Source organism: Aaosphaeria arxii, assembly GCF_010015735.1.
Source record: "Aaosphaeria arxii CBS 175.79 unplaced genomic scaffold BU24scaffold_1, whole genome shotgun sequence".
In the NCBI taxonomy this organism is placed as follows: Eukaryota; Fungi; Ascomycota; class Dothideomycetes; order Pleosporales; genus Aaosphaeria; species Aaosphaeria arxii.
The window spans coordinates 5,183,706-5,208,510 of NW_022983474.1; the positions used below are offsets into that span (position 1 = coordinate 5,183,706).

General features: G+C 50.8%; 7 protein-coding genes across 7 annotated transcripts; 3 read left to right on the forward strand and 4 right to left on the reverse strand.

Annotated features, from left to right (window-relative positions):
* Positions 1–79: 79 nt before the first annotated feature.
* Positions 80–2,065, forward strand: BU24DRAFT_430624 (DnaJ-domain-containing protein; the record flags this gene model as incomplete). The annotated part of the gene is made up of 6 exons (XM_033529823.1): positions 80–185; positions 251–294; positions 458–551; positions 624–678; positions 741–1,836; positions 1,907–2,065. The coding sequence occupies 6 exons, from the start codon at positions 80–82 to the stop codon at positions 2,063–2,065; spliced, it is 1,554 nt and encodes a 517-aa protein (XP_033390582.1).
* Positions 2,066–2,658: 593 nt separating this feature from the next.
* On the reverse strand, positions 2,659–10,730 carry BU24DRAFT_384801 (uncharacterized protein). Its single transcript, XM_033524860.1, has 2 exons — positions 3,396–10,730; positions 2,659–3,317 (listed from the first exon to the last, which is right to left on the reverse strand). The coding sequence occupies exons 1-2, from the start codon at positions 10,330–10,332 to the stop codon at positions 3,037–3,039; spliced, it is 7,218 nt and encodes a 2,405-aa protein (XP_033390583.1). The 5' UTR covers positions 10,333–10,730; the 3' UTR covers positions 2,659–3,036.
* A 1,404-nt stretch (positions 10,731–12,134) lies between these two features.
* On the forward strand, positions 12,135–12,962 carry BU24DRAFT_313329 (uncharacterized protein; the record flags this gene model as incomplete). The annotated part of the gene is made up of 1 exon (XM_033522850.1): positions 12,135–12,962. A coding segment is annotated over one exon (828 nt), but the record flags the coding sequence as incomplete, so codon positions are not given.
* Positions 12,963–13,292: 330 nt separating this feature from the next.
* BU24DRAFT_488495 (cation transporting ATPase) lies at positions 13,293–16,839 on the reverse strand (the record flags this gene model as incomplete). The annotated part of the gene is made up of 3 exons (XM_033533555.1): positions 15,998–16,839; positions 15,322–15,943; positions 13,293–15,271 (listed from the first exon to the last, which is right to left on the reverse strand). The coding sequence occupies exons 1-3, from the start codon at positions 16,466–16,468 to the stop codon at positions 13,293–13,295; spliced, it is 3,072 nt and encodes a 1,023-aa protein (XP_033390585.1). The 5' UTR covers positions 16,469–16,839.
* A 63-nt stretch (positions 16,840–16,902) lies between these two features.
* BU24DRAFT_417880 (P-loop containing nucleoside triphosphate hydrolase protein) lies at positions 16,903–19,227 on the reverse strand. The gene is made up of 3 exons (XM_033526838.1): positions 18,201–19,227; positions 18,062–18,095; positions 16,903–18,015 (listed from the first exon to the last, which is right to left on the reverse strand). The coding sequence occupies exons 1-3, from the start codon at positions 18,879–18,881 to the stop codon at positions 17,204–17,206; spliced, it is 1,527 nt and encodes a 508-aa protein (XP_033390586.1). The 5' UTR covers positions 18,882–19,227; the 3' UTR covers positions 16,903–17,203.
* Positions 19,228–21,245: 2,018 nt separating this feature from the next.
* Positions 21,246–22,097, reverse strand: BU24DRAFT_40659 (uncharacterized protein). Its single transcript, XM_033525772.1, has 2 exons — positions 21,753–22,097; positions 21,246–21,700 (listed from the first exon to the last, which is right to left on the reverse strand). Exons 1-2 carry the CDS (start codon positions 21,957–21,959, stop codon positions 21,395–21,397), a joined length of 513 nt encoding a protein of 170 aa, XP_033390587.1. The 5' UTR covers positions 21,960–22,097; the 3' UTR covers positions 21,246–21,394.
* Positions 22,098–22,497: 400 nt separating this feature from the next.
* On the forward strand, positions 22,498–23,625 carry BU24DRAFT_405133 (glyoxylate pathway regulator; the record flags this gene model as incomplete). The annotated part of the gene is made up of 4 exons (XM_033525685.1): positions 22,498–22,521; positions 22,579–22,964; positions 23,020–23,430; positions 23,532–23,625. 4 exons carry the CDS (start codon positions 22,498–22,500, stop codon positions 23,623–23,625), a joined length of 915 nt encoding a protein of 304 aa, XP_033390588.1.
* Between the last annotated feature and the right edge of the window lie 1,180 nt (positions 23,626–24,805).

The window sequence follows — 24,805 nt, forward strand, 5'->3', positions numbered from 1 at the left end:
TACCTCTCTTCTCTCCTCCCTCCACCACCAACACTACCACCACTACAACCCCCCAAAATAAAGGAAGACACCATCAAACATGGTCGTCGACACTACATATTACGATGCACTCCAGGTGCCCCCCACTGCCACCGAACTTGAGATCAAGAAAGCCTACCGCAAGCTCGCCATAAAACTTCACCCAGGTAAACAACAAAACCGCATAACCTTTTCCACAATGCATGAGGCTGATATCTGTCGCGCCGTATAGACAAGAACCCAGGAGACGAAACAGCACACGAGAAGTTTCAAGCTGTACGTCTCACATCCCTCTCTAGAAACCTCTTCCCCGCCTTTTCCCTTTCACTGTCGAATTACCCCGCGAACCCGTCCACAGCCTGGGGTTTCGTACAGCATTTGATTATGCGTCTGATATGATGACGAAGCGGATTGCGAATACTGACATGCATTTTTCTAGATTGGCGAAGCATACCAAGTGCTCAGCGACGAGACGCTGCGAAAGCAATATGACAAGTTTGGAAAGGAGAGTGCGGTACCCAGCAGTGGGTTTGGTATGCATAACCATACCCTCGGAGTCCATTCTTATGGACCGGCGACAGGATACTGACTTTTTGGGTGTGCAGAGGACCCCGCCGAGTTCTTTACCATGATCTTTGGTGGAGAAGCATTCGTGGACTGGTATGGGCCACCGCCAGCTAACAGCGTCATACGAGTTGAATAGGGACTGACGTACAACACAGGATCGGAGAGATTTCGCTCATGAAGGACCTCACAAAGACCATGGAGATCTCCATGCGTGAGATGGAGGAGGAAGAGGCCGCAAAGGCTGAGGCCGAAGCAGCCGAAGCACCTACTGCCGGTCCCTCAACCGCAACACCCGGAGCACCCCAAGCAGCAGGACCCTCGGACGCCGCCAAAGCAAAGGAGGCAGAAGCCGCCGCCGAAGCAGCTGCAAATGCTCATAATTCATCTGAGGCACCACCGCCTCCCTACAGCGAGTCATCCGCACCACCTCCGGCCCCATCCGTCGAAACTCCAGCAGGAGGAGCCGCCGAACCACTCAAGCCCACTCCCCCCGTCTCTGGCACAAGCACACCCCGCGGCATCCCCATCCGCGCTGCCATCATGGACAAGTCGGAAGAAGACGCCCGTCTCGAGGCCGCGGGCGTGACTGACGCTGAGAAGGAGCTCCGCGAGAAGCAAAAGAAGAAGGGTGGACTCACAAAGGAGCAGCGCGAGGAGCTCGCCGCCTACGAGATGGAGCGTAAGAAGATCCGCGACGAGCGCGTGAACACCCTCGCCAGGAAACTCATCGACCGCATATCAGTCTGGACCGAGACGGACAAGGGCAAAGACGTCACGGCCGCCTTCCGCGAGAAGACACGCCTCGAGATCGAAAATCTCAAGATGGAGTCGTTCGGTCTCGAGATCATGCACGCCATCGGCGCGACCTATCTGCAGAAAGCGACCTCCTTCATCAAGTCGCAGAAGTTCCTCGGCATCTCCGGTTTCTTCTCCCGTGTCAAGGACAAGGGCACGCTCGTCAAGGAGACGTGGAACACGATGTCTGCAGCCATCGACGCACAGATGACGATGGAGGAGATGGCCAAGCTCGAGGAGAAGGGCGGCGAGGACTGGACGGACGAGAAGAAGGCGGAGTACGAGAAGAAGGTCACAGGCAAGATCCTCGCCGCCGCATGGCGGGGAAGCAAGTTCGAGATCCAGAGCGTGCTCAGGGACGTCTGCGACCAGGTGCTCAACGACAAGAAGGTCAAGCTGGAGAAGCGGATCGAGCGGGCGCATGCTCTGGTCATCATTGGCGAGATGTTCCAAAAGGTACGTTACTATTCCGTCTCTATCCCCTCGTCATCTCCGATGTTATCATATACTAACGCAACTCTTTCAGGCCGAGCGCGACCCCGAAGAAGAAGGCGACTTCATGGCCTTCGAGCAACTGATGGCCGAAGCCGCCGCCAAGAAGGAATCGAAACCAGACAAGAAGCACCGTTCGTACCACCACCACGGAAAGAAGGAGAAGGACGAATCCGAAGCGACCGCTAGCTAGATACCAACACATCATCACAAATCACGACCACCACCACTACTACAAATACCACTACCACTCCCTGTTCAACCCTTCAGCCTTTCGTCCTCTTGGTTCGCTTGCTTGCCTACATGCCCGCCTGCTTGCCTACCGTTTTCCCCCTATTAGCTCCTCTTTTCCGTCTTTTTGGATAATTATATAGATCTTCCCACACAATCCACAACCCTTCGACCCCACCCTCCATAATTGGAACGTAACACACCGCAAGATCGAAGAACTTCCCCGTGCAGTAGATAGAATTCATGACATGACACACCCAATCCAATTCTCCCTCCAGCGTCGTGCCTTTGTGCCCTTCCGTAGCTTTTTGGCTTCTTCAGGTGACTTTTCCCGTTATTTTTTTTTTCGCTGGGATAGGTAGGTGCCTATCGGGTCGCAGTTGCGGTTAGATGTGCTGTGCAGATAAGATGAGATGGAGTGGGATGGTAGATTTGAGATCACGGAAGATTGGGGATGGAATGGGATCGGGAATGAAGTTTTTTTGGTCACTGTCTGCCACTCTCTATTCGCGTGATTCTTCGTGGGTGATGTTGTGGTGAAGTGATATGGGATTTGTGGTTTTGTCATGTGATTTATTGACCATCGAATACCATCGTACCCGGTCGTACTACATCTATCATTATATCTCGCAGAAATTTACTCATAAACACGCCATGACCTAGTTGCCCTTCGCTCGATGGAAAACAAACCATGGCCGAAGCCTACATACGTATTGACTATAAGAATAATTGGGACGCCAATAGATATCATAAATGATGAAAAGTCCCGTCCAAAAGAACGCCGAGTGCTATGCCATTATTCCGGTTCATCGGATCAGAAAAAAGGATATGAACAAAAGGGGGTAAGGGGAGGAAGGGAGATGTATAGACAAAGGTCGTGATAGCAAGGGGTTGGATGTCAATGATGATACGGGAAAATCTACAGCACGATCATCAGATCTTCGAGCCAGCGGCCCTCTCCTCCTCGCCGCCGAGCGCCTCGAGGACCTGGCCCTCTCTGTTCTGCAGCGCGACGGTGCGGCGTGGCACCTCCATGCCGACGACGCGGCCGGAGAACTGGTGCCAGCAGTTGGGGGCCTGGAGGATGTACTTCTCCATTGCGATGCGGAAGCGGTTGCGGTAGTCCTTCGGGGACGTAATGGTGGGCTTGTTCTTGCCGCGGTCCTTGATCCAGGACTCGAGCTTCTTGTCCCAGGTGTAGGTTCGGATGCAATCTGGTGGGACGGTCAGTTGGGCTCGGAATGGGGGCGGGGGGCGTAGCATGGATGAGGGTGGTGGTTTGGGTTTATTACCGATTATGCCGACGATGATCTCGTGGTGCTGATCATCGAAGCCGGCCATGAGACTGTAGTCCATGACGTTCTGTTGGCTGAGGAAGAGCGTGTCGTTCCATACACTTGCTTTGAGAAGCTTCTTGGTGTGTTCGCGGACGAAGATAGGTGCTTCGCTGTAGATGATGTCCACGAGATTCTCGTCGAGGAGCACCTCATCACGTTCGCCGGTGCTCTGGGCTTTGCGGTTGCGCATGGAGCCCTTCAGGTCATAACGGCGACTCGGCTCGCGATCGTAGAAGAGGTTCTCCATGACAAGCATGAACCAATCGAAGTCCTGCCCCTTTGGAGTCTTGATCTGAACTTGGAAAAGACCGAACATCTTTGCTATCACCGATGGGAGGCCCTTGAACAGATTCTGGTGCGTGAATGCAAAGTAATTAGGGCCGAAACGGAAGAAAGCTTGCACCTCGACAGGAGACAGAGATTTGAGTACAAATCGATCATCAAGCGTCTTGAGGAAGATACTCTTACTCTTTCCGCCCTTTGAATCCCACTTCGAACAACGAGAGAGGGACTCGACGAATCGATCAGCAACACCACATTTACGGCGTAGGGCATCGAAGGACTGAGCGTAGAATATCTTGCACTGAGCTTTGACGCCGCGGTTGACGAAGCTGTATCGGATATTGGTATTGGCTTCATGTAGCAGGTTCCGTTCGATTGAAGCCTCTGAACCTTCAAGACCGCCTATTCCCTTCTCCGTCGGAGTGGTGTCGCCACGGAACTGTTGAAGTTTCACTAAATAGTCAGGGCTAGAAAGTGCAAGCGCAATGATGGAAGAGGGTTCGTCTTCCCTCACGATAATATCAGAGTCTTCCCAGACATGCTCGTTTTGGGCAAATGGATAATCCAAAGGCGTCCAGCCACTGGCAGATCTCTCGGACCAGAAGCTTGTCAGCATTCGCATCAACGTATTCCGCTCGTGCTTCGGCAGTTCGAGCGATTGCTCGAGCTGAGACTCGCTCATGGACATGAGCTGAGAACTAGTAACGCTGTCGGGCAGAGCGATGTCTTCTGGTGCAACTTCATTGTCGCTTGCATCATTTTCAGCGTCTGATCCAGGGTGGCTATGGGATTGGGGCGGTTCGTGCTCGTCGAGTTCTTGCGGATGCGATGTTACGCTTCTGGGATGACGTTCCTCGACGGGAGATTGAGATGCTGTCGTTAAGCCAGTGGTCTCTGTGAAAGTGCTATCACCGAGCGTACTGTTATCTGTACTCACTCGTGGTGGGGATGGGAGCTGAGCTTCTTCGTCTGAAGGACTGTGCTCTTGTACAGCTTCGTGTATGTCTTTGTACACCTCAACCGTGGGCTTCGAAGATGCAAGCGGATACGCACGAGCCTGGCGGTTTTGTTTCAGCCTATCTATGCGCTCCCGCTTCCGTTCTCTTTCGAATTCTCGTGAAAGTTGCTCGAAATGTTTTGCCAGAGTAGTGACCTTGTTTACGTCCTTTTGCCTTTTGAGCGGAACAGATCGAGGTATCATCGAAGATGTTTTCGACTGCTTGTACACGCCAAGTCGTTCAGACATGCGTTTCTCCAGAGCTTTGGCAGAATCACTGAGGGAAATCCTAGATGACTCGCTACCGCTGCCGGATGATACTAAGGTGGGTGGTGGAACAAGCGAAGGGCTTTGCGGAGGCTGGTGCTTAGGAATGCCCCCAGGCTGAGACTGTGTCCGCACTCCCATCGAGGGCCTGGTACCGCTTTCACGCCGTATGGTATCGACTAAACGAGGAATTTTAGACTCTAGCGTACTATTCGCAGGTAAAGCTTGGGAAGGAGAGCTGGGCATGTTCTCAATTGCGTCGGCGATAGACTGATCTATGGGATTGATCTTAGGATGCGCAATTGGCGTGGGGGATCCGGGTTCAGATGGTAGTAGGGTTTCGTTGGCTTTGGGAGGCGTATTCTGTTGTTGATGCTCCTGCGCTGGGACGCCCTCAGGAAAGTTGGAGGAAACGGCAAGGTCTAAGTGGCGCACATCATCTCGCTCAAGTGCTTCGATGGGTGTTTGAATTGGCAGCTCAATTGGACCGAGAAGCTGCCTCGATTTCTCGACTGCTTCTCGTAATTTAGCTTCGGAATGTGGTTCATCCGAGTGGACTCCGTGAGATTGATCTTCTTCAACGACCGATGTCAGCATATCTCGGGCCTGCTCTGGCGACATGCTCGATGGCATTGGTGTGATTGGAATAGAGTTTCTCCTTTCGAGCTGAGCGGGCTCCTCCGTTCCTATTTCTGACGCTTCTTCCACAGATGCCAGGGAGCTGCTAGATTCGTCGCGCTCGATGAAGAACTTCCTCATTTGCAAAACCGCAAGCCTTCTAATATCTTTTTCTGAAGGAAAATATGACTCTTCGAACTGAGCGAAAATTTCATCCCATAAAATGGCCTTTTCCTGGATGGCACGGATAGCCCGGTTGAGGGGAATGATCTCGTAGTACTTGGATGTCATGTACTTATCCTGGAGCTTCTTCTTCAGCCACTCATGCTCTTCGGTAGCACGCTTGAAGAGGGTTTCGACCTCCGCCTTGCAAACTTCGTACTTCTCCGGCAAGACGCTTTCGACATGGATACATTTCAAGCGTGCCTGAACAGACAACATGAATCTATCCAGTCGGTCCTCGATCCTCAAGAATTGCTCATTCTTCAGCTTTAAATCGCCGTCCACCTTCCATGTGATCACTGGGCGAGGCACAACGACCTCATACAGTGGGATGGAGTCGTACTGAATGCGCACAGCGACATTGTTCAATCCAAAGTAACGAACATGATTCTTGTGAATGTCGTGTGGGCACAAACCAGCGCGAGGATGAAGCTCGCTACTCCAGAAAGTCAATTCGAGATACTTCGCAAAGGAGTATTTCCAGGTGTTGTCAGACATAGGAATTACTTGGGTCTCTTTGCCACAGAGTCTGCAACAACTCCACATCAAGATCGTATTTTGAAGGCCCTTGATCTTCGCGGGAAACTTTTGAACAATCACACTCATTTGACCCCGGCCGTGAGCATATTGACGGTGATGATCAAACATTCTCCTACCACATCCATCGGAATCACAAACTGTGCCGGCTCCGTGGCACAAGTCTTCGATATATTGACCCAAGGTGAGATCTGGAGTAAAGCCTTCTTCCCAATTATGCTCGTGGTAGAAATTGAGGGCAATAATCTCTGGTCCAACGCAAGGTGTCGAGGTGGTGGAGTTAACGATGCTGTACAGCACCGCAATCTTTTGATGGCTGAACGGATCATACAAGTTCATGTTGCCGTGTAAGAAAGCCTCCCATTGTCGCTTTTGTGTCTCGTAATTGTGCAGTGCTTTGTCGTATTCGGCGGCGTGAACAGCATGAAGAAACTCCCGGACCTGTTTTGATGCTTTCTTTGGCACATTGTGAACCATCTCTGGTTTGACCAATTCGAAACGCTGGGAAGTGTCTACTTCTTCCTTTTCGTCGTGTTCTTCAGTGGTATATTGATCCCTCAACTTTTTCAGATAGACAAGCTTTCGCTCATGCTCTCGTGCTTTGTTTAGCAGGTAGGGTTGCATGAATTTAACGAATGGCGAAACGGATAAGATAGTCGTCCGGTGTTGCTCTACCATCTCACTATAAAAGGAGGGAGCTGGGGCGTCATGAGGGATGTGTACCTCCGTAACGTCAGCATCCGAATGAGTATCCCCAGACGCTTTTTCGTTCAGAGAATTTTCGCCAGCATTCTCGATACTAGACGTTGCAGTTTGGAGCTGTGACTGCTCAGTCGGAGAGCATTTTACACATTCATCATGCTGCTCAAGAGTCCCGCCATCAGAGGTGGCGGGAATCAAAACAAACTCGTCGCGCATCAAGCATGTCTCTAGCTTTAGGTTGTAGACAACATAGCACATAAACTCTGTGATGCCTTTGAGCTTTGTCAAATTCTCGGGTTCCGCGCCTCGAAGTGCGATTGTGCATCCAAGATCGCGCTGACAGCCCGAGAGGTATATATATGTCTTTCTCATCTTCCTGTAGACATATGTTTTGACGTCGAAACTGTCACATCGCCCTAAGTGTGCGGGATCGATCGCAAGCTTATCCACTGACGAGATCATGGGAGACTGTGTACATCTAGCGACGGCGTTCAGTACCGTTTCCTTCACATTATAAGCCACTGCGATACCTGCTTGCTCCAGGAATTCGAGTGCCAGGCCGGAAACATGGCGTTGTACGAGCAGCACGTGAGGCTGCAGGGCAACGATTCGACTGACAAGGTTTCGTAAATACTCTCGTTCTTGTGCAATGACTGGCTCCAGGCTCATGAAATGGGTTTGATGGCGAGCGTATTCAATGGCAAAGGTGACAATGATGATTCGTGGGTTCGGGATGGAACGAGGCATGCTTTTCAAGGCGACGTTCTTTGTGAATACTACACCAGAGACGTAGGACGTGTCGCTCGGCTTGCCTCCGGGAATCTTCTTGAGTTTGATGTAATGTCGAATATCAATATCGTCCCCTCGGTGAATGTCTGGGTTGACATCATCGGTGCATTGGAGTAGAATTGGCATTAATGCCTTCTCCCAGCTTGATACATGAGAGACTGCTGCATCTTGCAGAAGCTGCTTCAAAAGCTTTCGGACATGTTCTAAGCTTGCCTGGTTCAGCTCGATCGCTGGCGCTCTGCCTCCCCTCATGGACGAACTCCGAGTGATCTTGGATCCTGAGGGAGGCAGTAAAGATGGTGGTTGGGGCGATGGGGACTGAGGGTGAAGGATCTGGCCAGGGATAAGACCGGCACCAAAATTTCTGAGAATGCTGTTGCTTTTGGAGCGTTTCGGTGAAGGCCGTGGATGCGCAATGCTGCTGATACTCAAATTCCTTCGTCGAGTATGTCGGCCAACGTGGCGACTAGTGACGCTAGCATTATCGGTATCTCGAGCGTGGGTACCACTGACTACACTTCTATCGCCTCCTCTCGATTTGCTTTTCTTCATAGATGCTAGTAGTCCCCCGAAACTGCTGCGTTCGCCCTCAAGACCCATGTGCGGTGAAGAATCGCCTCTAAGAGCAGCGAAAATGTTGGGCTGCTCGTCTTCCGTGGAATCGTCATCTGACATAAACGGCATGAGGTCGGGATCGATGATATTATCATGGTGAAAAGCCGGGAGGCTTGACCGGCTGCGTGTAGCCTCCGGGTCGTACTGATGGAATGGCGCTCTATTCTCATATCTCACATTACGCATGTGTTGGTGGCGAGAATGATGTCGTTTATGGCTGGATGAGCGAGGGCGGCCGCCCAATGAGCGGAGAGATCTAGAGGAGCTCGGTCGCGCGAGAGTCTGAGGGACTTCGATGACAGCAGATCGCCTTTTCTTTTCACTGCCAGCCTTGCGAGACATGGGAATACTGATTGTCGGCGTACCGATTTTGGTGTGATCACTTTCGGACGGATCAAATGGATCTCCGCCTACGCCCTCATTCATATCATCCTGGTCATATATCGAACCCTGGTCTCCTTCATCTGTGTAAACTGAAGAGTCGTCATCGTTCCCGTGGATGATTGCTTCGCAAGGTTTGCATACTCGCAACGATCCCGACTGTCCGAACACCTTCCCGGAGACTAGCAACGTGCATTTTGCATCAAAAATCTGGCCGCAAGTTCGACAATGGTGTTTGCGCCTGAAGGTAGAGAAAGAGTCGCCACAATTGAAGCAAGCTTTTGCGTTTTCGTCCCTCATCCAGAACTCCCTCCCAAGAATCTTGCTGCGCATCTGAGCAAAGGCATTGCTAGGTATCGATCCAGAAGGCTTCTGTTGCATAAGTTCGTCGATTGGTGCAATTCCAGGGCTACGAACTGTCGTGCTCGTCATGATCGAACTGACGCCATCAGATGAGGAAGCTCGAGAGGGACGGTACCCGGGTAGGTGTGAAGGCCCGACGTGCATTAGAGCGGGGCGTTGGGGCGCTGGAGCCAGGACGGGAGTATGGGCATTCGTTGTAATGTGAGGAACCTCGGTAGTCTCCGAGGCATCATCTGAGGTTTTTCGTAGACTGTTGTTCGCTTGCTGATAATGGCCTTCTGTCCGTGAGTTGAGTTTCACCAATCCATCATGCGCAGCATCAAGTGGGTGTGTATAACGAGCGTTGTCGCTGGCGAAGCCTCCACCCTCTACCATCACCATATCATCCTCGGTTGTATCGCTCTCTTCGCTCTTAAGATCAAGGTCGCCTTTGCTTGCTCGATGCGATCCTTCTCGGATAGATTCCCTACTTCTCGAAGGGAGAGTCATTCCAGACCCAGAACTAGTCTTCACCAATGGAGACATGCCGGAGCTGCTTTGGGGTTTGGATAGAGTGCTCATCGAACTTTGTCGGTACGAGTCATCATCTTTTGTTAGCTTTGTAGAGTCTACACTGGGGGCTATTGAGGGCCTAGACTTTGTAGTGGCGAGGGAGCTCCTTGAACCATTCAATGACGGCTTCGTGGAGACGGAGCTGGATACGTTGGAATCTCGTGATGGAGGAAGTGAATCGTCGGGGAACTTGGATACGAGTGGAGACTGTAGCCTTGAGGAGGGCACTGAGACTACGACAGGTGAAGACACAGCAGTCCCGGCTGGGCTTTTTGGCAGCTGACTAGCCTTTGACCCTGATATTGCTTTGTTCTTGCCACTACCGATCGAGCCATCTTCGAGAAGATCGCTACCACTATCCTTTGTACCGCCTACAGAAGCTTTTATACGACTGTACAAGCCGCTTAAACCACCCTGGACCAGATCCAGGGCTTTGGGTTCGCCAGCGGAGGATACAGCGGGCGGGGCAGTAAGATCGTCAAAGGTGGTCAATGAATCAGAACGCGCCGCGTTTAGGTGCATTTGCTGCAGGGGCTGAAGGAGAGATCCCCGCGAATCTCTAGCCATGGCAGTATTGTAGGACACGGAGCGGGGGCGTGAGATTGGGTGCGGCGAGGCGAAGGGCAGGCGGAGTTTCGCTGGTGCACAAGGAGCAGATAAGAGAAAGCATCAGGTGTGTGCCGTAGTGAATATCGCAGTTTGAAGAGAAGGGCACAAGTTCGAGTCCCAGATTTACGTCAAGCGAGTGAGCATGTGTCGAGGCAGGTTGGTCACAGGCACCAGCGAACGAAGAAGAATATATAGAAGGGTGTTTCACGACAGTGGTGCGAGCATATGGACAAGACAAAGGAGTGTGCGTGGTTGGAGGAGCAGGTGGAACGGCGTCGTGAGCGCGTAGGAGTCGGATTCGGGAGGGTAGACTCGGGAGGAACGTGGTGTATGGTGAATGGCAATAGGTGATGTTTCCCAGCTTGGGGCGGAGTTGAAGATCAGCTATGACGGATTGACGATGACGCTACACGCAAGCCCGTGACTGCCCGTTGGGATTAAGCGAGGGAATCCCTGTCTATGCGCGCTTTCCCGTTTCTGGTATGGTTTCGTTCGATCAGGTGGGAGGAGGATGAATGTTCCGGAAGCCTGGAACATCATCACAAGTTCTTCTCCGACTGATCAACAACTAAAAACTCTTATTCGTACTACTCGTACTCGTAAGAGCAGGAGCTTGTAAAACCATCATTTCGCTTTACCCTGCTGGGTCGTCCACAGCTAGATCCGGTGAGAGCCTGGAGTACTCCCTACCAGAGCGATACACGAAACTTGGATCTGATCCTTATTGAATGATCTTATGCCGCGAATCAACAGCCTTCAACGTAATCCTACGCCCAATCCATCGGCATATTCGGGGACATGGGAGCCGCCCTTTAGTCCATCTTTGTCCATATCTCTGAATACATAAAGTCTTGATCAATGGAGTGCTATACTCTTGCAGAGAGCTCCAGATCTCTCAGGGTTCGAAACAGGCTCTTCGATCAGAGGAAAATATTATTCAGAGATTCCCGACACCGTTAACCTATAATGTAGCACGTTCCGGTAGTATTCCGAGTACAGCCAACCCAATGGCGGCGTGAAGTGTCGACCAGAAGGGATACATCCCTAAGTCTATGCCAACATGAAAAGGCGGTACTCTGCTCACCAGCTTTGTCGCCGCCGTGGCTAGAAGGAGTGCTAGATGCTTTCGAACCCTCCTGCAATATATAGGGCCTTCCGACTTCAAGATTACTGTGCACATACTGGATATGCCAGCATCAACGGAAGTTCGGCATTGTATCCAATCTTTCCAATGATGACGGGTCATAAAAGTGCAGAAGGAGGACGCGGCCTTTGGAGAGACTAATAATTATAGCAACACAAATTCCCCGACCTTGGGGATGAATGGCATCCAGTCTAATAGATTAGACCCCTTTATGGTTCAATAGTATTGAACCTGTCACGCCTGTATCAATGGCGTAATACTGTGTTCACGCTGGCGGCTAGCCACCTTGAACGGAACTGTGGCACATCGCATTCAAGCTTGACTACTAGCGCCAAGCACCAACATCGGAAATCGGCACCGCATGTACGAGTGAGTATGCAGTCATTGAATTCAAATTTATCGCTCTTTCTATTTCTTTCTCGATAATACTCTCTCGTGTTGGCCATTTAATCCAGCGCATACTGTGGTTGACGATTCCCATATTCCTGGCTCACATTCATCTTAATCCCAACGACGATCTTCTCCAGGACGCCTTGAACCAGGGCCTTGTGCAGGAACACAACTGGACCCATCGGATTACTTGCCAACTACGCAATCTTTTCAACCCAGAGCCAGAATGGACTTTGGAAAAGCCATCGGGACAGCATGTAGCACTTTCGCCATCACCAACATCGACGACCTATTCGTGCTGGTCACGTTTTTCGCTGAAACAGCATGGAACGAGTCGATGACTCCCTTGTACATTACCCTAGGACAATACTTAGGATTCAGCATCATCACATCCATAAGCATGCTCGGTTACGGCCTTTCTCTTGTACTGCCTGCTGAACCCATTGGATTCTTGGGTCTCTTGCCCATTCTGGTAGGAGTTTGGCACGCACTCGGCCTGTTGTTTTCAAGAATAGACGGAAAACCAAATGGACCGCCAGAAGATCTTAGAGCCACCGAGGAGATTGCAAACTTGGAAAGAAACGGATGGTGGGCGAAACTCAAGAATGGTGGCATAAAGAGTATATTCACCGTCGCTGCCGTCACAATCATGAATGGAGGCGACAACATTGGGACATATACCCCGCTTTTTTCGCAAGCCAAAGGAGCAGAAATTGCAATCTACGTCGTCGTTTATTACATTCTTCTGGGCATTTGGATTCTCGCTGCATGGCTGGTCATGAAACAGAGACATATCTTACGCTTGGCGGAGAAGTGGGCAGGCGTATTTGTGCCGTTTCTTTACATGGGGCTCGGTACATTCATTGTCATCAAGTCGGAGTGCTTTCCATGGTCGATCGAGAAGATCAATGCAAAGATCAGTTCTCATCCAGGCACAGTCATTATGGGAGTGGTGACTGCCGTGCTGATGCTTACTTGCATTGCGACAATGGTTTGGATTAGATGGAGGGGACGGACCGCCCAATCTCAAGACAGTCTCCAAGAACTGGAACAGCTGCAGGCAGCCACCACCGCAAGTACAGGTACTGATGGCGGAAAGAAAGAGTTGAATGCAGATACCCAAGATCTCACAGCTATGCCTGCTGCTCAAGAAAACTCTATAGACATAGAGCGGGGAAGACATTAATCATATCGTTTTTGTAATGCCTTTTTTGATGATTAAAATGTAAATATAATTTATTTTTCTATTATTCTGAATTCTTACATCATGTTATTATCTAGTATCAAGAAGCTGATGATACAAAATCTACTTTGTACGCCGCAGTCATTTTTGGCGATGTTAATCTTGTGATAATTATCTCCAACCACATTCGTGCCATTCTTTCTACACACCACCAACTAAACGTCTGCTCACACCCTCCTTCCTCCTAAACCACGCCCTCTTCCCCCCCTTCCACAACTCCGTCGCCGCAACAAACCCCCCGACCTCCCCTATCACAACCGCCCACTCCCACCCCAACCCCAAATGCATGAAAACCCTCGTGTTCAACACTGGAATATACAACGTCGGAAACGTCATCCCCACCACCCCGACCACCGACCAAAACAGTACCCTATTTCCCCACAGATGCTTCCACCACGCGGGGAACCCATCCGGCATAACGAAGAACGAACGCCGCATGTCGACGAGCTCCCACGCGAAGAACACGAACACCCACGACGTGACAGCGTAGCACGTGCCGCGGGCGCGGAACACAGCGTCGCAAGCCGGTGAGTAGGCGGTGTTACAATCTGTGCCGAGGTCGCCGGCGTTGAAGCCGTAGACGACGATGGTAAAGGAGGTGATGATGCAGGATGCTTGGATGATGCCGTAGACGAGGGTGTCTAGGAGGAGTTCGGGGGTAAAGACGCCGTGGGATAGGGGTTGCGGGGGGCGGGTGAGGATGTTAGGGACCGCGGCTTCGAAGCCGAGCCCGGTTTCGCAGAATGTGCCGGTTGCCATAAGGATCCAGATTATTTCGACCGGACTGAGTTGGAAGATGGAGACGCCGCTGGTGTCTTTGAAGGCGAGACCGGTGAGGAGGGCGAGGACGAAGCCAAGGTTCGCGGCGAGGACGTGCAGGATGAATTTTTGGATGTTGTCGAAGATGCGGCGGCCTTCTTCGATGGCGTTGAGGATGGAGGCGAAGTTGTCGTCTGTGAGCACGATGTCGCTGGATTCCTTTGCGACATCCGAGCCCGTGCCCATGGCGATGCCGATGTCTGCGCGCTTGAGGCTCGGGCTGTCGTTGACGCCGTCGCCTGTCATGGCGACGTAGCGGCCGCGACGATGGAGCGCGGAGATCATGCGGACTTTGGTGGTCGGGGAGCAGCGGGCTACCACGAGGGGGAGCTGGGGTAGGGCATCGAGTTGGGCGTCTGAAAGGGCGTCGAATTCGTGTGCGGGTAGGACCATGGTCGAGGCGACGTCGGCGGGGAGCATGGCCATGGCTTCTGGCGATGGAAGAATACACACCTCGGTCGCGATGGCACGGGCAGTTTGCGGGTGGTCGCCCGTCAACATGTGCACTGCGACGCCGGCGCGTTGGCACTGGAGAACACTGTCGCGGGACTCTGGGCGAGGGGGATCATAGATTCCAATCAGGCCGCGGAAAATGAGTCGAGACTCGACGGATTCTCGAGAGATCAATTCGACGTCTGTGGTATCAGCGGTGTACGGTTTACTGGCGATTGCAAGGACACGAAGACCCTGTGTCGCAAGAGCTTCCATTCTGTCGTGGATGTCGCGGTGGTCGTTCTCAGTCACGGGTTTGGTCTCATTACGTTCATTCGCCATGAGGTGGCAGCTGTCAAGCACCCGTTCAACTGCTCCTTTGGTCAAAGCATGTGTTTCTCCGGACGAAATGTTCCTGGCAATGACGGACATCTTCTTGACGTCTGAGTCAAAGGGGAACTCAGCGACAATGTCCCACTTCTTTTGCTCGCCCTTGGTGAGCTGGATGCGATTCCATCCGAAACGACCGGCAAAAACCTCAATGGCGATTTCTGTAGGCGCACCTCGAGCGACCCATTTCCCTGGCTCTGAAGAGGCAGCATCGCTCTGTTCGAGTATGGCGAGATTGTCCAAAGAAGCGACGTTGAGGTACCATTCTAGCGCTGGTTGTACTGACACTTCATCCACGGGTGTGACAGGTTTAGACGTAGATTCTTCAGAATGTTGCGGAGAAAAGCTGACTTCACCACTGTGCGGGTTGTACACATCTCCGCTTGACTCGACAGAGTATGTCCCTACACCTGGAAGCCAGGCTTTCCGGACTACCATGCGCCCCTGGGTGATGGTTCCCGTCTTATCAGAACAGATATCTAGAGTATGGTATTAGTACTGAGTTCGAACAGGCAGTGAAGACACTTACTAGTAACTCCACCCAAAGCCTCAAGGCTTGACAAATTCCGGACCATAACATTCCTATGCAACATCTTCTTTGTGCCTGCGGCCATGGTGACGGTGAGCACGAGCAACAAACTCACCGGGATCGTACCGACGGCTGTTGCGACAGCATAGATCACTATATCCTTACGAGAATCGAACTTGTTTGCCCCGAGAATGATAATGGCGCAAATAATAGCGAATCCAAAGAGAAACAAGAACAGCTGAGACAATTTCCTTTGTAGTGGCGTGCCGACAGTCAGACCGAGAAAATCAGTGACCCAGTTTCCTATGGAAATGTACCATGGACCTCTCTTGCGGCCAGTATCGTTCAAGGCGCTGGCGATCAGGCCGATCTCGGTGCACATTCCTGTCGCAAAGGCGACTCCGCGACCGCGGCCTTCGACAATGGTTGTAGAGCTATACACGACATTGAGTCGATCGCCAGGCCCCTCGTGGGGCTTGAACGTCGAATCAGGACTCTTCAGAACGGGAACGGATTCGCCCGTAAGCATTGCCTCGTCTGACTTCAGATTGACTGCTTCAATGAGTCGAATATCGGCGGGCACTGAGTCTCCCGTTTTAAGCTCAATGATATCGCCAGGTACCTACAGTGCTGATGTTAGCAGAAACTCAATGAAACTACGCGCGGAGAAGCTTACAATTTCCCGTGTCTGAACAGTGAATGCCTTTCCATCTCTAACAACTGTTGCCGTGGGACTTCCAAGAGTTTTCAAACTGTTAATGGTGTTCTCAGCTTGAAGAGTCTGTACAAAGCCAATCACAATATTCAGCAGAATGATGCCCCCCAAGATGCCGCCCTCAATCCAAGCCTGGATACCAAAACTGGCAGCCAGTGCCATCAAAAGGACAATGGTCATCGCGTTGCATATCTGCTCGAATAAGATCTTCAGGGGTTGTACACCCTTTGTCTGATTCAACTCATTGCTGCCGTACTCTTGCAGTCTGTTGGCAGCATCAGAAACTGTCAGACCTTTTTCCAAGTCCGAAGAAAGCTCTACAATAACCTCGCTATAAGGCAAGGAATGCGGCGGTTGAGAGAGTGGTTTGTTGGACTGTCCAGAGACATGGGGTAAAGAGGTATCTTCGGAGTTTGGAGTCTTTTCTGTCATTTTGGCAACATGAAAGGCGTAACTTCAAGTTATTCGGAAATTCAATAGTAGAGCAAAGACGGAGAATAGATGTGCATGATGGGGTTCTTGCGTGGAAATACGCAGAAATTTGTACCTCTTCATCCTGATGAAGTTGTCATTACGAAAATGCTGGACACACGAGGTAACTGACAAAACCGGCAGCCAAGATACATTTGAAGGACCTCAGTGTTCTTGTAGGCAATAGCAGGACTTCTCTGTGATTGGTGCCCGGAATAAAGTCGTACACTGCACTTGGTATTCCTATATCGGTTTATTGTACGTAAATGCCAAGCACTTTTACGTGGATCTTTGTTTCGCCGCTCCCCCAAATATGTCGAGCATGTCTAGTAAATACCCTTTCTGTCATTAGACACCCGAATTGCGAACTTTGCCATAGGGGCAGTGTAATATTGGTACCCGTGTGAGACCAATGCACAAGTTCAGAGGTTCAAACAAGCAATGGGAATTGACTTTGACCTCCTATTGGGCTTAGGAGCAGTATGCACTTCATGGTAAGAACTCGGTTATTCGCTATGAGATAATTGCATAAAACTCCAGGATCCTCTCAACCAACCGGGCGCATTCATCGTTGCGTGTGACCAGTCACACTTCAGATATTCAAGCCAAAGCGCAATTGCGAAACTCACGATTGCCGAGTAATCTAGATGCACCCCCTTTTGCTTGATATCCTTATATCCACCACACATCCTCTTATTACTTCCGGTAGGGGAGAGTTGTTTGGACAATCTTAGGATCATTTACTTCGCGTAATTCCTTACTACCGCTTCGGTTCCCTCGCGTAACGGTTGCACTCTTCTCGTCCATCTCTTCCCTTAAGATATGTACCTGTTTCTGTATCTCGCGCCAGAGCTCAAGCTTCGCCAAGTCCGGGTCGGAGCTCACATCTTCCAAGGACGATATTCGGATAGCTGCATTCACAGTAGTGAGCGGGTCAAGAGGACCTGCCCACATTTCCGCATCGCTGGCATCTTTGCGTACGGCGATCGCAAGAAGACTTGCGACAAAAGCCTCTTGCATGTATGCAAAAGAGAATTTGTCCGTAATCTTTGCAATGGCTGGACACATAGCGTCTGGAAATTCGATGTCGTCGTTGTCTTTTAGCTTCCCCTGCCAGTATTTGGCGTATTGTACTCGTTGCTCGTAATTTGGGTCAGGGAAATAGTACTTCCGGTCAAATCGACTCGGGCGCTTGGAAATACCGGGATCCAGCCTGTCCAGATGGTTCGTGGAACCGACCATCAAGATACCGTCGTTAGACTTCAGGCCGTCGACTTCGTTCAAGAAGTATGAGCGCACACGGTCGTCAACCACAGAATCCAGGTCTTCAAATACGAGGTAACAAGGGGCGGTCTCTCTAGCCTTCGCAAAGATACTTCGAAGAGCATATTCAGGGCCTCCAATAGAGGCCAATGACCTGACATACAATGTGGGAACGGTCTGTTTGTTGTCGTTCTTACCACGTTGGTAAAGTGAATGCATCATCGCTTTGATGGAGATAGTTTTGCCTGGAGAATTAGTGCGGGAATCCAAGAGGCTGAAAGATCAACTAACCATTTCCAGGTGGTCCGTAATACAGAATTCCTCGCTGCACTTCAATTAGCACATCATATACGAAAGAGATATTAGGCGGGTACATCAGCATCAACAAGGAGAAGTCACAAGTGTGTCAAGAAAACCTATGCGGGCTTACCTTCCATGGCACCCTGAGCTTCTCATAAGTCTCTTTGTGGTCGAAGAAGTTCTCCACGTCTGAGATGATTGCTTTCTTCATGCCTTCGTCTAAGATCACATCACTCCACTGACTCTTCGCTACCGAATTCCACAGTTCACGACTTTTCTGCCACCAGCCCTGGTCGAACACCCAGACCTCATCATGGAGCTCAACGCCCCAAACAGTTGCCTCTTTGATCAATTCATTCACCTTGGGGCCATCACGTGTCAAAATATAATGCACAGTGATATCCGGATACGACGCAAACCCATCTCGACCATTGGCAATGTACAGTATGAATTCCTGATCTTTCCATTTGTATAAGTATTTCCCAAACAGGACCTGTTCGACTATGGCGCCCGCGCCATTGTCTAGTCGACGGCCCGGCGGGGCATAGGAGCGCCATTTGAGTGCAACGCCATAGACAGGGTCTTTTGAGGTATCATCGAGGGGAGTGGCTTTGGCATAGCCTGCGGAAGCATAAGCGATCAGATTAAGGGTACCTTGAGGTACAGCAATGATATCAAGATCGGGGTACTGTCGGCGGAGAGCTTCGACGATGACGGCATCAGTGTTGATGCGCTGAGCGGAAGAGTGGTGGAAGTACTCTCGGCTCGTCTGGTCTTCATTCGCATGGATGTTGAAGCTGTTGCCTGTCATGATGGACGACGTGAGATGTTGCTATGCTGAGTCACTCGAAAAGCGCTGGTCCGAAGCAAGATGGCTGGAGATTCGCAATGCAACGCAAAAGGCTACTACTCAAAAGACAAAGCAAGTGCACAGTACTGTGTCGAGTGAATGAATACCCGCGACGATAGCTGTGGTGTATCGTTGAAGGTGAGCTTGAGGGAGCTCCCCAGTCCATGTCATCATTGGGGCGGAGCCTATCGGAGATAGCTTGCACTGCCTCCCAATGGAGAAACACTTATGCCGATCAGCACGTGTCATTTACGTAACCTAAACCCAATTAGGCAACCATCATGATTTCCAGAACTCAACACCATGAAAATCATCGTGAGAAAGTTAAAGATGAGTGTTTCTCTGTTTATATATTTCTGTTGCCCTATATTTACTGTTTTCGAGGGTTACGGTCGAGTACCGGACCTCAACATTCTCCTCCTACGTACGCCAAGTATACCAAGCCGGAAGGATCAGCTAAGAAACGCCACAATACAAGCTTTATTTCGCAACACCTTAACATCACCCGATCAACTTTTCAATCATTGAAGGCTCACTTTCCTAACCTGAATCCAAACCTTCCATGGAACTTCTAGAAGAGACCCCGTTAGTTTGCGGCTCGTTGCGGAATGACTAACAAGCTGTTTACGAGGACAGCCACGACGCCTCACAAGGTCACCGTTGCGTCGCAAATAAACGTTCGCGTGGGTGGTAGCCCTATGACTTCTGAGTAAACATGATTTGCACATCGATCGAGTCCCTGCTTCCTGTCACTCCAGGAGCATTTTGATCAGGTAGACCCGGTGTGAATGTGTCCCTGCTTGCGACCAGCTTCCAGGTTCTAATGAAAGATCATGCCATCTCAAGACCGGCAACAAGGAGCATATAGAATCTACCTAGGTAATCTCGAGACACAACGAGTGGAGTCCCCGGATTTCTGTGAATACACCACATCTCTACTGCTGGATACGGTGATACCCCGCTCGCATCGCGCTCCGAGGACGCGGAAGTGGTGGTGGTGGAGAAGAGAAGATTTGTTTGGTGCAGTGACCGAACCCCGTCTCCACCAGGATCCGATGGCACCAATGCACCAGTTCCCACTCTTACTCCCCTTCCTTTGCTCCGTACCGTATCTCGGACGAGGAGTTGTACGAGTACCCGGGGAAGATTGCGTGATGTGGAGAACAGTGTGAGTTAGCGGACAGAGCTAATCATCCACGAGACTACGAGCTTTCCCTTTGCAAACCAATCGCCATTATTATGAAATCACGATACAAAACCGCCTATGATCGTGCCAAACGAGGCGATCATATGCTGTTAGAGACTTCGCCGCTTGAAAACTAAGTAAATCGCAGTCGCAAAGCTTTGCACTGTTGTGATAGTCGCCGTGATTGACCGCAATACTTAAGGGTCAATCATGGAGGGGAAACTTCCGACTGAGCGATCAGTGCTGCCCGTAGAGGTGCTAACAGTGGGAGCATCTTCACTTCCCCACAGGAAAGCAGGTTCATCGAGAAAGTACTTCGGAGGTGAGGTACCTCAGGTTCATGTCGTTCGAAATATTTTGATATTGCAAAAACATATTAAGCATGTCCATCTGCACCAGAAGGACGATTAGGCTAAAAGCGAGAATAACTTACGGCTGGATCGTCGGTGTACGAGACCTGGAGACCAATTGAGATCCCAACAAATACCCAACCACATGGAGACGTAAACGACAACAATTGCGGGGTCTCTCTACACAGTACAAGCACTGTTGAGAAGGATGCGAACGACAGAAGCCACAATGACTGTCAGTATCACCACTTGATGACCACCAAAAGAAGCTTTGTGGATGGTGCGCTTGGTCTTAGTCGTTCTCTGCATGATTTGAAATCGAAACGGGCGTGTTAAGTCCGGGACAATAGAAAACGATGAACGCTTCGAAGGGCAGTCGAAAGTATCAGTCTAAATCATGGCTCAGGAACCGGAGATTGGAGCACCTGGAATCCTCTCCCGCTGGACCGAATTGCGACAGGAGAAGCCTGTTCGCCGACCAGGACGGCGTGATCTGAGAGGTAGAGCGGGTGACCCAGTATTTCCCCATCTCCAGTCAAATCATCTCCAGGTTCCAGGGAGTCCGGCGCTCCCGGCTGCGCCGGCCCTGCAACTACCTCTCGTTCCCGTTGTGACACGCGATTTTTATGCACCAAGCTGATTGTATTTTTCCCAATGCCACGTTCAGATGACTCGAAAGAATTGTGGTTCTTTTGCGATCGTTCCAAGGGCAGTCAAACTATGCGATGTTGACATGAGGTGACATTATGAAATGTTGTTGAAGCGCAAAGTCAGCGAAGCGTGGCTGACGCCCAGCCGCCAGAAAGGCTTCTTTTCGCACCCTCGTCTGCCGGCTCAGTGCCGTCGTCTGCATGGCATCATCACTCATCTTCGATGCGCCGTGGCCACTCAATGCAGCCGTCTTTTCCGGCAAATCACGCTGTACATAGCCAAACTGTTCATGAACAAATATTGATGGCGGCTACATGGAGTATACACTGCAGTTGATCGTGAGGGGATACATCGAGCATCGACATAATGCAGGTTTTGCAGCGGAATAATACATTCCCTCGAAGAGCAGGCCGTCCCCTGCAAAAGCCCATTGTACAACTGCTTCCATAAATCATCCTCTTAACCCAGACAGTACAAGTGCTGGTAATGTAGATGTGTAACACCGCGTACGAGAAAGCTAGTGCCCCTATGACAGGATGACAGGGGTATCTATTTCTATGCAATGTGAAAGACGTCGCTAATCCTCTATATAGCTAGTAATGTGAGAAATTGGACGAGGTACGTACTGATAATTTCCTTACCTACATATTTCAGAATTCTAGGAGTAAATCGAAAGTCGACGTTGTTGTGTCTGTCGATATCACTATGATGCAAGTCTTGGTGGTGGATCGGCAAAGCTCTCGGCATAGACGTCAAAAACGAACGAGGCGTACTGTAGTCTCCATCCGTTTGGGCCCCCCAACTGCGCTTCTGAAAGATTCGCAGTAACAAAAGGTAGTTCGATCGGCTCATGCACTATCCACCTAGTCACTAGGCCTCCTTTCTCGGGGGTAGGGCAAGCATTGCAGCACTTCGCCTGGGGGCCTCGGCATCAATCACTCCAGCGCCGATCCACACACACTCCTCTCGTGGCTTACGCGCTCGATGCAAGCTTCCCGCCTGTTCATTCGATTGACGCCAGAGCTCTGCCGTCACTCCTTTACCCGGCCTGGAAAGGAAGACGGGGAAATCTTCTTGAGTAGCTACTCTGGAGCTTGTTTTGGCCTAATTAAGACACCTTGGTCTAGGGCTAGGGTGCAGACGTCTCTACCGTATGGGTCCTGGCACCGTCATGGAGCTCCCACGCCGGCCAGCCCCAGGAATATATGAATCTCCACTGCTCATATCGAGGGTCCTTCACCTTCTTTAAATTTCTTCTTCCCCAGTTTCTCCAGAAAACTCCACCTCTGTGAATTGGAAACCTCCAGCGGGACTTGTCTATATTTTGCTTCTGTCTGATACCCATTGTTCTTATACCCTTTAGTGATCCATCGTAATTATCACCAACATAATGGCCACCGCTACGGAGACTCAGGTATGGGTTCATTGTCCCTTGTACGAATGCTCACTCTCATTCTGACGTCGACAATAGCATACGACCGGCACTGCCGACCCAGCTTTCAACAGCAAAGAGGCCAATGGTACTGGCACCATTGATCATGCCCACCACCACGGCCATCAGCATCATGCAACGGAGAGGTCACCTTACGACTACGGAGGCAATCCATTGGCTCACTTCAAGACCAACGAACCCAATGCACGCCTCGCTGCCTTTGGTGGTGACTTCCAGCCTGGTCTCTATGCTCCCCCGAACCGCAAGTTCGGAAACCCAGCACCTCTTGGACTGTCAGCTTTCGCCTTGACCACCTTTGTGTTGTCTCTGATCAACGTCGGAACTCTTGATATTGCGCATCCCAATCTTGTTGTAGCTATCGCATACGGCTATGGTGGACTCGTTCAGCTTCTCGCAGGCATGTGGTATGTATTGACTGTTCAAACTCCTCGAATATATTCAATCTAACGACGTGATCAGGGAGATGGCCATTGGCAACACTTTCGGTGCCACTGCTCTGTCCTCGTACGGCGGATTCTGGATTTCCTTCGCCATCATTCTCACCCCGGGAGGCTTCGAAATCAAGAGCGGTCTTGCTGAGGAATCAGGCGGCGCTGCCGCATCGTTCTTGAACTCTTTCGGTCTCTACCTGATGGGCTGGTTCATTTTCACGACCATTCTCCTCGTCTGCACCCTCCGCTCGACCGTCGCCTTCTTCTCCCTCTTCTTCACTCTCGACCTCGCCTTCCTCCTCCTCGGAATCGGCTACCTCCAGAACGACGGTACGCACCCCAACAACGGCTGCATTGTCGCCGGCGGTGTATTCGGTCTCCTCGCCGCGTTCCTCGCATGGTACAACGCCCTCGCAGGTATCGCAGACAACAGCAACAGGTTAGTCTCACATTTCCCACACTCTACGAAGGATGCGATCCACATCGCACCGTACCCAATCTCGCTTCACGAAACTGTAAGCAATACTAATTACCTGATAGCTTCTTCGTCATCCCCGTGGCCCACTTCCCCTGGTCAGAGAAGGGACGCGAGCGCCGCAACAAGCTCGACAACCCCGACGCACACACTGCATAGATCAATGATCCACAGAGCGCGCGTGTGGTGGGACTACGTTAAAGTAAAAACTCCACACGCGATCGTCGCGTCTTGCTTTGCTTATGAACTCTATGGAGGAAATAAAATTCTGTTTTCCTATTTTGCTCGTTGCCTTTTGAGCCTTTTATTTTTCTGTTGTAATATGTTGCTCTTTCGCCGACTGAGAATATAGTCTGGACAACTATACTGTGTACGTGAATGGCATTTTTCAGCGCAAAGAGGGGAGGAGAGGATCAACCACCCCCCGGGATGTTGTTGATCGACCAACTAAATCGACCAGAGAAGTGCTTGCGACGCTAAATTCATACAAGTTGTGTTGTGTCGTCTCTTTTTTTCCTCTTTTCTAATTTTTCAATAGCGTGGGGCCGCGCATGGGTCGCCTTGAGGAACGCTGAGATGGACGATGTAAGAACGAACGACCGAACAGACGTTATAGTTTTGCGTGTGTCTCCACCAATGAGCGCTTCGGGAATGAAAGCATTTTTATGACAACGAACTTTTGTCGAATTTTGAGTACATTGATGTTGACGCATGCACTTCTATGCCTCTGTCCATAACTAATGCATTCTATGCCACATTTGATTCCAGATACACATTACAATCCCTCCCCATACGTTCAGCCCTCAGCCCTGCGCCACTTGCCATCGTACACACTATGTCATCGCATCATACATTCCTATTACCGCCCTAACCATTCCCATCCCCATCCCGATGCTATTCCCGCGTGGACGGCGAGGCGAGGCGAGGCGCCTGTCAATAGGGAAAAAGCTTCGTCTAGACTCTCTTGCACCCCGTCCACCTGGCATCTTACCCCGCAAAATAAGTCCTCCACAAACGCGCCAGGGAAAAAGAAAAGGGAATTGAGAAGGAGTGGCCAATGAACGTGGATGATTGGTTTCTGTGCGGTATGAATACGAGGGTGATGATGATGGTATGGAATTGTTGCAGTGAATTCCACCTCGTTTTGCGAGTATCTATCCTTGAGATTCAATGTCCTACACCATCCTTCACGAGTGATCGATTCGTCATACTATAAGTTACAATTGAACAACGTTAATCACAGCAACATACTTCGTAACAGTATCAACCCACCAACCCCCACAAGAGACATACCACGCCGACCTACTATGCGCCACACACAAACCGCCCAGCCCCATCT

Excerpts from the sequence above, each read along its gene's own strand:
- BU24DRAFT_40659 (XM_033525772.1), bottom strand. The coding sequence starts at position 21,959 with ATGAGCCGATCGAACTACCTTTTGTTACTGCGAATCTTTCAGAAGCGC. Across the intron at positions 21,701-21,752 it reads CTCCTAGAATTCTGAAATAT|CTATATAGAGGATTAGCGAC; the intron begins GTAGGTAAGGAA and ends TCACATTACTAG.
- BU24DRAFT_384801 (XM_033524860.1), bottom strand. The coding sequence starts at position 10,332 with ATGGCTAGAGATTCGCGGGGATCTCTCCTTCAGCCCCTGCAGCAAATG. Across the intron at positions 3,318-3,395 it reads GATCATCGTCGGCATAATCG|ATTGCATCCGAACCTACACC; the intron begins GTAATAAACCCA and ends CCGTCCCACCAG.
- BU24DRAFT_417880 (XM_033526838.1), bottom strand. The coding sequence starts at position 18,881 with ATGACAGGCAACAGCTTCAACATCCATGCGAATGAAGACCAGACGAGC. Across the intron at positions 18,096-18,200 it reads AGCTCAGGGTGCCATGGAAG|CGAGGAATTCTGTATTACGG; the intron begins GTAAGCCCGCAT and ends ATTGAAGTGCAG. Across the intron at positions 18,016-18,061 it reads TTACGGACCACCTGGAAATG|GCAAAACTATCTCCATCAAA; the intron begins GTTAGTTGATCT and ends CTAATTCTCCAG.